Source organism: Hyla sarda, chromosome 3 (assembly GCF_029499605.1).
Source record: "Hyla sarda isolate aHylSar1 chromosome 3, aHylSar1.hap1, whole genome shotgun sequence".
Lineage (NCBI taxonomy): Eukaryota > Metazoa > Chordata > Amphibia > Anura > Hylidae > Hyla > Hyla sarda.
In genome coordinates this window covers 30,199,290-30,212,179 of record NC_079191.1, presented here as the reverse complement: position 1 = coordinate 30,212,179, position 12,890 = coordinate 30,199,290, and the positions used below count along the sequence as shown (strand labels likewise).

General features: G+C 41.0%; 1 protein-coding gene across 2 annotated transcripts in view; it reads left to right on the top strand.

Annotated features, from left to right (window-relative positions):
* The first annotated feature begins 5,397 nt into the window (after positions 1-5,397).
* The window catches only part of LOC130360523 (cysteine-rich secretory protein 3-like), a 35,928-nt gene continuing 28,435 nt past the window's right edge, over positions 5,398-12,890 (top strand). The window contains exons 1-4 of one of the 2 annotated variants that reach the window (XM_056563034.1): positions 5,398-5,487; positions 6,480-6,543; positions 7,912-8,031; positions 12,304-12,394. In XM_056563034.1, the coding sequence (XP_056419009.1) occupies positions 6,490-6,543; positions 7,912-8,031; positions 12,304-12,394 (265 nt within the window). In that variant the 5' untranslated portion in view covers positions 5,398-5,487; positions 6,480-6,489. Of the gene's footprint in view, positions 5,488-6,209; positions 6,302-6,479; positions 6,544-7,911; positions 8,032-12,303; positions 12,395-12,890 lie in introns of those variants that run through there. The other variant, XM_056563035.1, reaches the window with a different exon arrangement.

The window sequence follows — 12,890 nt, the reverse complement described above, 5'->3', positions numbered from 1 at the left end:
CAGTTCCCGAGACAAGCAGAGAAGTCAGCCGAGAGCACTGTTGTCAGACAGAAAACAACAACTCAACTTCAGCAGCTGATCATTACTGGAAGGATTAAGATTTTTTTTATAGAATTCATTTACAAATCTGTTTAACATTCTGGAGCCAGTTGATATATATCTGGATATACATATAAAACATGTTTTACCTGGAATACCCCTTTAAGTCATAATACCCCAGTTCCATTAGTAGCTGTCACCAGAAACAAAATCAGCAGCAGTATACTATATATATATATATATATATATATATATATATATATATATATATATGTGTGTGTGTGTATGTATGTATATATATATATATATATATATATATATATATATATATATATTGATCCCATAGAGATAGCAGCAGAACTATATAGATAAAGCTAAAGGGGAGGTGTGGAACTACTATATATCCTGATTGAGACAGCAGCAGCAGTATACAGATAGAGATGGAAGGGGAGGGGTCTGGGAGCTGCCAGGAGGGAATTGGATAGGTGATGATGTCAACCTAAAGTTCACAGGAAGTCAGCTGACCCAGGACTGATCCCTTTCTCTGACACATTAAACAGTATGATTTTCATATGGTCAGGCTGGTGATCACATGACCAAGTTATAGTGATGAAATTTACTGGTGCAGCTGTGCTGGAATAAAACATATGGCACTGTATGACTAGTGATGGTAAGTGTGCATGAGTGCTTCCTTAATGCTGTTCTCACTTTACAAAAATGGGAGAACAGTATTAAAGTAGCACTCCTGCACACTTACCATTACTAGTCATACAGTGCCATATGTTTAATTCCAGCACAGCTGCACCAGTAAATTTCATCACTGTAACTTGGTCATGTGATCACCAGCCTGAAAATCCTGCTTCGAGATAAGCTGCAATACCAGACAAAGCCTAAAGACAAGGCCACATATCAATTCCCGCGGAAGGGGGAGATCAGGCCCTTTATTCTAATCACAGACAACCTCTTTAAAGGGGTACTCCACTGGAAAACATTTTTTTCTTAATCAACTGGTGCCAGAAAGTTAAACAGATTTGTAACTTACTTCTATAAAAAAAATCGTAATCCTTCCTGTACTTCTCAGCTGTTGCATGCTTTAGAGGAAGTTCTTTTCTTTTTGAATTTCCTTTCTGTCTGACCACAGTGCTCTCTGCTGACACCTCTTTCCATGTCAGGAACTGTCCGGAGCAGGAGAGGTTTTCTATGGGGATTTGTTCCTACTCTGGACAGTTCCTAAAATGGACAGAGGTGTCAGCAGAGAGCACTGTGGTCAGACAGAAAGGAAATTTAAAAATGAAAAGAACTTCCTGTGGAGCATACAGCAGCTGATAAGTACTGGGAGGATTACAATTTTTTTAAATAGAAGTAATTTACAAATTTGTCTAACTTTCTGGCAACAGTTGATTAAAAAAAAAAAAAAAAAACGTTTTCCAGGGGAGTACCCCTTTAAGCTTGTTGCAAATGGCCATGTTATACGGTAAGAGCCCCCCAGTTGCATGGAGACTAATACAAGTCTGTAGAGCTCAACTCTAATCTAATCTTAAAGGGGTACTCCGCTGCTCAGCGTTTGGAACAACGCTGGATATGAAGAAGAATGCTTTGCATGGCTTCAGAGACTTAAAGGGGTACTCCGCCGCTGGAGCCGGCGCCGGGAGCTCTTGATGTCATAGCCCCGCCCCTTCATGATGTCACACCCCAGCCCCCTCAATGACAGCCGCCACGCCCCCTCCCATAGACTTGCATTGAGGGGGTGGGGTGTGACATCATGAAGGGGCGGGGCTATGACATCACATAAATCAGTGTGGAATTCAGCGTAGCATAGGAGACATTATTTAAAATGTATATATATTTTTTTTGTGTGAATTCCGCGGAAATTCCACGCAAAATCTGCGCAATTTTCGTACAAATTCCGCGCAAGTTCAATGCGGAAATCTGGCGGACAGAAAAAAAATTTACATTGAGTTCTATGGGGTTAGGACGCAAATACTCCATGAAGAAAGAACATGTTCCTTCTTCATGCGGAACGGAATTCAGTGATAGAATTCCGCTAGCAGAAATGTAATTACATACTATGGGGGTTTTCACTGCTGAATGAATTGGAGAGGAATAAGCGAATTACAGAATTACTCGTGGAAATTCCTCTCCAAACCTTCAGTCTGAACATACCCTAATGTGGATCCCACCTCTGGGACCTGCACCATCCTGAGATTGAGAAAATAATCAGACCCACAATCCTGGGCCCCGGGGTGAAAAACTCCTGTTTGTTAGTTGGCAGATAATCTATATACTGTATATAAAACTCAATGTGTGTATATATGTATGTGTGTATGTATGTGTGTATATATGTATGTATATATGTGTGTATGTATATATGTGTGTATGTGTGTATGTATGTATATATGTGTGTATGTGTGTATGTGTGTATGTATGTATGTATATATGTGTGTATGTGTGTATGTATGTATGTATATATGTGTGTATGTGTGTATGTATGTATATATGTGTGTATGTGTGTATGTATATATGTGTGTATGTGTGTATGTATATATGTGTGTATGTATATATGTGTGTATGTGTGTATGTATGTATGTATATATGTGTGTATGTATGTATGTATGTATATATGTGTGTATGTGTGTATGTATGTATGTATGTATATATGTGTGTATGTGTGTATGTATGTATGTATGTATATATGTGTGTATGTGTGTATGTATGTATGTAAAAACAAAAAGGAAAAATAGCCAGCACAACAACCTAATACACAGGTGCCCGCTGCTGTGGCAAATACAAAATGTACAAACAAGAAAGTTGCAACAGCACTCTAGGTCAAAAAATGGAGGCTCTCAGCGCACTTTTTGATCACTTTTTGTACTTGTTTGTACATTTTGTATTTGCCACAGCAGCGGGCACCTGTGTATTAGGTTGTTGTGCTGGCTATTTTTCCTTTTTGTTTTTACTTTGTAAATTGGGGGGTGTGGCACCCTCTTTAGCCGTGCACCCCACCCCTCTCAGACTGGAGGTGGTTTAGTCAATGGCTGATCCAACATGTCACACAGTCAGAGGCTATATGCACAGCAGAGGTGAGTTATCATGTTAGGGTCCCATCCGATATGAGGCCACCTCCGCGTGGTGGATGGGGGGACACATTTTGATCAAAAAGTGCGCTGAGAGCCTCCATTTTTTGACCTAATGTATGTATGTATATATGTGTGTATGTGTGTATGTATGTATGTATGTATGTGTGTATGTGTGTATGTATATATGTGTGTATGTATGTATGTATATATGTGTGTATATATGTATGTATGTGTGTATGTATGTATGTATGTATATATGTGTGTATGTATGTATGTATGTGTGTATGTATGTATGTATGTATGTGTGTATGTATGTATGTATATATGTGTGTATGTATGTATGTATATATGTGTGTATGTATGTATGTATATATGTGTGTATGTGTGTATGTATATATGTGTGTATGTATGTATGTATGTGTGTATGTATGTATGTATATATGTGTGTATGTATGTATGTATGTGTGTATGTATGTATGTATGTATATATGTGTGTATGTATGTATGTATGTGTGTATGTATGTATGTGTGTATGTATGTATGTATATATGTGTGTATGTATGTATGTATATATGTGTGTATGTATGTATGTATATATGTGTGTATGTGTGTATGTGTGTATATATGTATGTATATACAGTGGTCCCTCAACATATGATATTAATTGGTTCCAGGAGAACCATCATATGTTGAAACCATCATATGTCGAGTACATATGTCTATGTAAAAATGGTAATTGGTTCTGGGGCCTCGGAACCATTGTATGTTGAATACATATCTCTATGGGAAACTGCTAATTGGTTCTGGGACGACCATTGTATGGGGAGTGTTTAACAAACCAGGGTGCCTCCAGCTGTTGCACAACTACAACTCCCAGCATGCATGTACAGCCATTGACTGTCTGGGAATGCTGGGAGTTGTAGTTTTGCAACAGCTGGAGGCACACTGATAGGGAAACATTGATGTATGGGGTGTATAGTGAGTATATGTATTGTATGTGATATGTGACATCGCATACAGTACTGTACAGTTCTTTAAATACCTTCAGGGGGGACAGAATGTCCTTCATTACCATCCTGCCGACTACAGCTCTATAGGAAAGGAAGGGGAGCAGCTCATTGGATGCCTGCAGCAAGATGGCTGCACTGGGGGGGGCGGGGCTTACACAGAGCTCACAGTGGAAGCCTGTGTGAGGTAGGCTGGGTCCACACTACGTTTTGTCCCATACGGGAGCGCATACGGCAGGGGGGAGCTAAAAGCTCGCGCTCCCGTATGTTACCGTATGCGCTCCCGTATGCCATTCATTTCAATGAGCCGACCGGAGTGAAACGTTCGGTCCGGTCGGCTCATTTTTGCGCCGTATGCGCTTTTACAACCGGACCTAAAACTGTAATCAACCACGGTTTTAGGTCCGGTTGTAAAAGCGCATACGGCGCAAAAATGAGCCGACCGGACCGAACGTTTCACTCCGGTCGGCTCATTGAAATGAATGGCATACGGGAGCGCATACGGTAACATACGGGAGCGCGAGCTTTTAGCTCCCCCCTGCCGTATGCGCTCCCGTATGGGACAAAACAAAATAGGAGGTCGGGATAGGAGGACAGGATAGGAGGTCGAGATAGGAGGTCAGGATAGGAGGTCGAGTTAGGAGGTCAGGATAGGAGGTCGAGATAGGAGGATGGGATAGGAGGTCGAGATAGGAGGTCAAGATAGGAGGACAGAATAGGAGGACGGGATAGGAGGTCGGGATAGGAGGACGGGATAGGAGGTCGGGATAGGAGGTCGGGATAGGAGGTCGGGATAGGAGGTCAGGATAGGAGGTTGAGATAGGAGGTTGAGATAGGAGGTGGGGATAGGAGGTGGGGATAGGATGTCGGGATAGGAGGACGGGATAGGAGGTTGGGATAAGAGTTCGGGATAGGAGGTCAGGATATGAGGACGAGATGTAAGGATGGGATATGATGACAGGATAGGAGGTCAGGATATGAGGACAGGATATGGGGTTGGGATATGACAACAATATATGAGGACGGGATATGAAGTCAAAATCTTCTTCCTTCGTTTATTTTCCTCCCCAACAAGGATTAGGAAGGAAAAACTGGGCAACGCCGGGTACTCAGCTAGTAGTAGAATATTGGTAAAAAAAAACTATTGAGAAGATTTATCAAAACCTGTCCAGAGGAAAAGTTGCTGAGTTGCCCATAGCAACCAATCAGATCGCTTCTTTCATTTTTTAACAGGCCTCTGAAAAATGAAACAAGTGATCTGATTGGTTGCTATGGGCAACTGGTCAACTTTTCCTCAGCACAGGCCTTGATGAATCTTCCCCAATGAATGTTTGTTTACTTCTTTGATTACCGTAATATTTCCGGTACTGTAATGGGGTCATTTCTCATTCAGAGACCTCAACCTTATAACAAAATTGCACCAAAAACTGTAGCTATTTGATCTGTTTGTTATGGTGTGTTCTGGTACCTTATTGGGCCTCATTTACTAAGCTGAAACCGATCAGTTTTTGTCTGGTTATTTTGGCACAGAGTGTCTGCGCCAGTGTGTGCCAGTGTGCGACAGTGGCCCTCATTTACTATTGCAAACCCGACATTTTTTTTGGGTTGTGCACCAGATTCTGTCGCATTGCACCAAAAATTCGGTCTCCATCAGATTTTGCGCCAGAATTTGCACCAGAATTGAAAAAACCCCGACTAACTCTCCCGACATTTTCACAAAAACCCAACATATTTACTAAGGTTTCCACATAAAATGTGGTGGATTTGAGCTGAGGAAAACCCGACAGATCAGAGCATGTGTAAAAAAAAAAAAAGTAAAATGTAGGGAAAGTGGAAAATGTAGGGAAACCTTAGTAAATACCGTGGAAAATAAATTGTAGGGAATTAAAACCCACAAAGAAACCTACACAACACTCTTAGTAAATAAGGGCCAGTGTGCGGATGGAAAATCCGACAAACCCGACATTGCACTATGAAAAGCCGAAAGGGGACGTGGTGTGTCACAAAGGGGGCGTGGCCTGGCACAAAAAGGGGCGTGGTTTCACAACCCAACCTATTTACTATTCAATTCACAGAAAATCCTGTGGATAAATGGCTGGAAATTTCCACCTAGAAAAAGGGGGTCAGAAAATGTTCAGACTTTTCCCTTTCCTTAGTAAATAGAGAGGAATCCTGCAAGTATGAAACAACATTTCCCACTAGTAAAAACCTGACACTCTTAGTAAATGAGGCCCATTGAGTTCATGGGGGGTCTATATTGAGCACTGCTATGTTTGTGTGAATGTATAATTACGCAATTTATGGGGCCCTTTCTGTTGTCCATATACATTTTTCAAAAATAAAACCTCTTTTGCAGGTAAAACAAAATGTGGACTTTCATATTGTCCTTGTCGTCCCTGGTTGTGTACGTTGTTGCACAGGTAAGTGTATAGCTATTACCCTACTAATAAATCCACTCTGGAAACATTTATTATGAGTCTTGTTTTGTTTTTTTGTTTTTTTTTTCTGTTTGTGTTTTTAAATGAAAAAATGTCAATTTTGTCCCTTTTAATTTTTTTTTTATTGGTTCAGAATCAATGGGGGACATCTATCAAAACCTGTGGAGTGCAAAAGTTGACCAGTTACCCATAGTAACCAATCAGATCGCTTCTTTCATTCTAAACAAGGCCTCTGAGAAATAAGAGAAGCGATCTGATTGGTTGCCATGGACAACTGGTCAACTTTTCCTCTCCACAGGTTTTGATAAATCTCCCCCAATATTTTTTAATAAAAAGACAGGATAGTCTAGAAAAAAAAAAAAGGAACGGTCTGCCCTGTTTAAAACGGGCCATATGTTTTTTTGTTATTTTTTTGTCTTCTTCTTGATTCCGTACATAAAGATCTTTTTGTCTTAGTGCCTATATACCAATTCAACATTGGTGATACTTCTAGGCTCACAAGAACTTTAAGAAGACCCTTTAAGTCGTATCATCAAAGCCAGTTTTTAATTCCTTGTCATAAACCTATATTTTGCTTTACCTGTAGTGCTTAAAGGGATACTCCGCCCCTAGACATCTTATCCCCTATACAAAGGATAGGGGATAAGATGTTTGATCGCGGGGGTCCCGCCGCTGGGCTGCGGCCACCCAGACGTTTGGTGCACGGAGCAAACTTTGTCCGTGTTGGATGACTGGCGATGCGAGGAGGAGGCTCATAACATCACGGTCACGTCCCGCGTGTGATGTCATGGCCATGCCCCCTCAATGCAAGTCTATGGGAGGGGGCGTGACGACTGTCACGCCCCCTCCCTTAGACTTGCATTGAGGGGGCGTGGTCGCGACGTTATGAGCAGGGCTCGGCTGTGACATCACAAGCCTCCGGCGCAGCACCTGACGCTCTAGGGGATAAGATGTCTAGGGGCGGACTACCCCTTTAAGTCACATGACTGTGGAATTATAGGATATATTTATACAAGACAGATGCATCTTGCATTGCTTTTATAGTAAATGTATGGATTTTTAAGAGCTCCATTTATGATAAATGGAATAGTTGCAAAAATGTCTACAGTATACTGGCCACATGTGACTATGCCCGTTAAAAAGATTACTTGACCCTTTGTAACGACATACGTTTCCCATGTCCCATGGTCCCAGATCCAATTTCTGTTGCATTTGTTAGAGTTTACAGTAGAAAAAACATGCAATCTATATATATATATATATATATATATATATATATATATATATATAAGCAATATATAGTGTACAGTGGGAAAAATCTATAGTTACCGTGTATTGTGACTCTTTCAGACCGCTGAACAACTGGCTGCAGTAGACACCACAAAAGCCGCTGTGCAACAGCAAATTCTGGATCTGGTCAACGAATGTCGAAGAACTGTTCAGCCAACAGCGACCAACATGTTGAAAGTGGTAAAGTCCTATCACGCTTTGGGTGTCAAGTTCATGCTAGAGTTTATTTTATGTTGTGTTTCGGGGTCTTTTTGACCATAAAAACAAACAAAGCTACATCCAACTGTAAGTGAATGGGAACATCTATAATTTTTGAGTTTTTGAAAACAATTGGGCAAAAAAAGAGGTGAAATTCCAGAACTCATGCAAATCGCATTGTCTTATACAAATGTATCTACCCTTACCCTTCAGCAAATTTCTCACGATACAAATCTTATACTTTAACATGACATGCAAGCATAGCCCTTGAAAGGTTGCCATATACCGTATGTCACAACTACCTGATGACCACATTGACACATATAGCACGTATAGCATAGACAATTCCCCACACAGTATTGCAAAACTATGTTGGTTTTTCAAAGATGAGGGAATGTTCCAAAAGTTTGGTTCAGCTGGTTTGCCGAATTGGGCAAAAAGTTCAGTTTGGACCGAACTGGCTTGAATCAAACTTGAACGTCTAAAACTGGTCTATAACACTGAGCCCTAAAAGCCCTGTATGTTACTGGTCAGCTACGAGTGTATCTAAGTACCCTGCTCAAAAAAATAAAGGGAACACTTAAACAACAAATTGTAACTCCAAGTCAATGACACTTCTGTGAAATCCCACTGTCCACTCAGGAAGCAACACTGATTGACAATCAATTTCACATGCTGTTGTGCAAATGGAACAGACAACAGGTGGAAATTATAGGCAATTAGAAAGACACCCCCAATAAAGGAGTGGTTCTGCAGGTGGTGACCACAGACCACTTCTCAGTTCCTATGCTTCCTGGCTGATGTTTTGGTCACTTTTGAATGCTGGCAGGGCTTTCACTCTAGTGGTAGCATGAGACAGAGTCTACAACCCACACAAGTGGCTCAGGTAGTGCAGCTCATCCAGGATGGCACATTAATGCGAGCTGTGGCAAGAAGGTTTGCTGTGTCTATCAGTGTAGTGTCCAGAGCATGGAGGCATAACCAGGAGACAGGCCAGTACATCAGGAGACATGGAGGAGGCCGTAGAAGGGCAACAACCCAGCAGCAGGACCGCTACCTCCACCTTTGTGCAAGGAGGAGCAGGAGGAGCACTGCCAGAGCCCTGCAAAATGACCTCCAGCATACCACAAATGTGCATGTGTCCACTCAAATGGTCAGAAACAGACTCCATGAGGATGGTATGAGGGCCCGACATCCACAGGTGGAGGTTATGCTTACAGCCCAACACCGTGCAGGACGTTTGGCATTTGCCAGAGAACACTTAGATTGGAAAATATTCCACTGGCACCCTGTGCTCTTCACATTTGAAAGCAGGTTCACACAGAGCACATGTGACAGACATGACACATTCTCCAGCATGACCGGTTTGGCGGTGGGTCAGTAATGGTGTGGGGTGGCATTTCTTTGAGGGGCGACACATCCATCCATGTGCTTGCCAGAGGTAGCCTGACTGCCATTAGGTACCAAGATGAGATCCTCAGACCCTTGTGAGACCATATGCTGGTGCGGTTGGCCCTGGGTTCCTCCTAATGCAAGACAATGCTAGACCTCATGTGGCTGGAGTGTGTCAGCAGTTCCTGCAAGAGGAAGGCATTGATGCTATGGACTGGCCCACCTGTTCCCCAGACCTGAATCCGATTGAGCACATCTGGGACATCATGTCTCGCTCCATCCACCAACGCCACGTTGCACCACAGACTGTCTAGGAGTTGGCGGATGCTTTAGTCCACGTCTGGGAGATCATCCCTCAGGAGACCATCCGCCACCTCATCAGGAGCATGTCCAGGCGTTGTAGGGAGGTCATACGGGCACGTGGAGGCCACACACACTACTTAGCCTCATTTTGACTTGTTTTAAGGACATTAAATGAAGTTGGATCAGCCTGTAGTGTGGTTTTCCACTTTGATTTTGAGTGTGAGTCCATATCCAGACCTCCATTGATTTATAAATTTGATTTCCTTTGATAATTTTTGTGTGATTTTGTTGTCAGCACATTCAACTAAAAAGACAAAAGTATTTCATACGATTAGTTCATTCACTCGGATCTAGGATGTGTTATCTTAGTGTTCCCTTATTTTTTTTGAGCAGTGTACTTTTGAGCTGTTTCCAAGACAAAGTTATGTCAAAGTAACAGCAACATTAAAGACAGGTTGTACACAAGAGTGACACCAAAACCCTCTATGTGGCTTTTTCATGATTAGTGTACCACAACAAAACTGTCACACTTTACTTGCCAATAAAACAGATTTTGCACTCACAGAGCAGATGCAGAACACTCTCTGCTACTTTACTACGATTATTATATATATATATATATATATATATATATATATATATATATATACATATATTAGATGTGGTCATCCTATCTGTTGTCATCACTGGTCACTGTCCCTCACAGAGATCTTCACCTAACACCTGCTAAGTCTAAAATAGCTGCTGAAGTTATGTGCATTGGATTTTATAGTGGCTCTGACATCAACCCTATACGGCCTCCTGATTGGCTGGGAGAGCTGTTTGCAAAGCATTATGGGCTTCCCTGAGGACATGTGATCCTTTCTCCTCCTTGCAATTCATTATGGGCTACCCTAAGGTCAAAAGATTCTTCCTCCTTCTCCTTTCTGCCTATGCCATTTTAGCAGGTTTGACCAAAATGAATCGCCATGTTATCGCAAGCAAAGTGAACAGGTAAGGAGAAATACTTCTGTGCACATAGTTTTGGGTTATCCAAGTTCTGCTGCATGGTGTTTCTGTGAAAATGTTTCTATTATTTTCAACAGATTTGAACATAACATTTTAGGGCCCCTGGTATTATACCCACAACTTTATGGGTTCAATATTTAAAGGGGTATTCCGGTCAAAAAATTTGTTTTCATCAACTGGCTCCAGAAAGTTAAACAGATTTGCAAATAACTTCTATTAAGAAATATTAATCCTTCCAGAACTTATCAGCTGCTGAAGTTGAGTTGTTCTTTTCTGTCTGACAACAGTGCTCTCTGCTGACACCTCTGTCTGTCTCAGGAACTGTCCAGAGCCGGAGAGGTTTGCTATGGGGATTTGCTCCAACTCGGAACAGTTCCTGAGACAGACAGAGGTGTCAGCAGAGAGCACTGTTGTCGGACAGAAAAGAAAAACTCAACTTCAGCAGCTGATCAGTACTGGTAGGATTAATATTTTTTAATAGAAGTAATTTACAAATCTGTTTAACTTTCTGGAGCCAGCTGATATATATATATATATATATATATATATATATATATATATATATATAAAAAGTTTTTCACTGGAATACCCCTTTAAGGTCTGTGAGATACAGCCATGTGCATGAAGTTTTAGGATATGTTCACACTTCTAAATCAGGGGACACAAGCCTCAAATATCTTTCAACTCCAATACAAGTTAAAGGGGTTTACCATGGTTTTTACATTGAAAAGCCAAAGGTTAACTCCATTGATGACAATGAGTTAAATTATCATGTGGATCTTTGTTCCGCCCTTTATAAAAGAGGTAAGAAGAAAAAAAAAATGGTGCGCACCTATGAACTGACTTAAAGGGGTACTACCGTGGAAAACTTTTTTTTTTTTTTTTTATCAACTGGTGCTAGAAAGTTAAGCAGATTTGTAAATTACTTCTATTAAAAAATCTTAATCCTTCCCGTACTTTTTAGGGGCTATATACTACAGAGGAAATGTTTATCTTTTTGGATTTCTCTCATGTCACGACCACAGTGCTCTCTGCTAACCTCTGCTGTCCAGTTTAGGAACTGTCCAGAGCAGCATATGTTTGCTATGGGGATTTTCTCCTGCTCTGGACAGTTCCTAAAATGAACAGCAGAGGTCAGCAGAGAGCATTGTGGTCATGACATAAGAGAAATCCATAAAGATAAACATTTCCTCTTTAGTATACAGCCCCAAAAAAGTACTGGAAGGATTAAGATTTTTTAATAGAAGTATTTACAAATCTGTTCAACTTTCTAGCACCAGTTGATTAAAAAAAAAAAAGTTTTCCACTGTAGTACTCCTTTAACACTACCATTGAAAAGAGCAATGTGCTGTGATTCAGCCCCATAGTCAGCTAAGTATAGGGATTGCACAGACTCTACATCAGTGGTTTTGACTTAAGGACTGTTTTCTGCCTTTAGAAAGCAAATACATTATTACTAATTGTGTTCAAAGGTGGTGCATTGTTACCTTGGGAACTTATATCAAAGTTGTTAATTTTTTAATTTTTAATTTTTTTTTCATTTATTAATAGCAATGGAATGCAGAAGCTTCAAAAACTGCTGAAGCATGGGCCAAACAGTGTCAATTTGTACACAGCAAACAAGCTGACAAACAAATAACAAGTAAGTAGATGGGAATTTTACTTCATTATAGTTCTGCTGGATGTATAGTTTAGGTGTTTAGTAAAAAAAAAATTTAAAAAATATCTACTATAAATTTCACTTTAAGGAGTACTCCACTGCCCCGACTTTCAGAACATTTAGTTCCGGAAGTGGGGTAGTGACATCAAGGCCATGCCCCCTTGTGACTTCCTGCCACACCCCCTCAATGCAAGTCTAAGGGAGGGGGCGTGCGCCCCCTCCCATAGACTTGCCTTGAGGGGGCGTGGCCATGATGTCACAACAGCCTGCAGCCCACATCCAGTGTTCACAACTAAATGTTTTGAATGCTGGCGCAGTGGAGCACCCCTTTAATGGGGTACACTGGTGGAAAACTTTTTTTTTTTTAATGAACTGGTGCCAGAAAGTTAAACAGATTGGTAAATTACTTCTATAAAAAAAAATATTTACCCTTCCTGTACTTTTTAGCAGCTTCATGCTACAGAGGAAATTCTTTTAT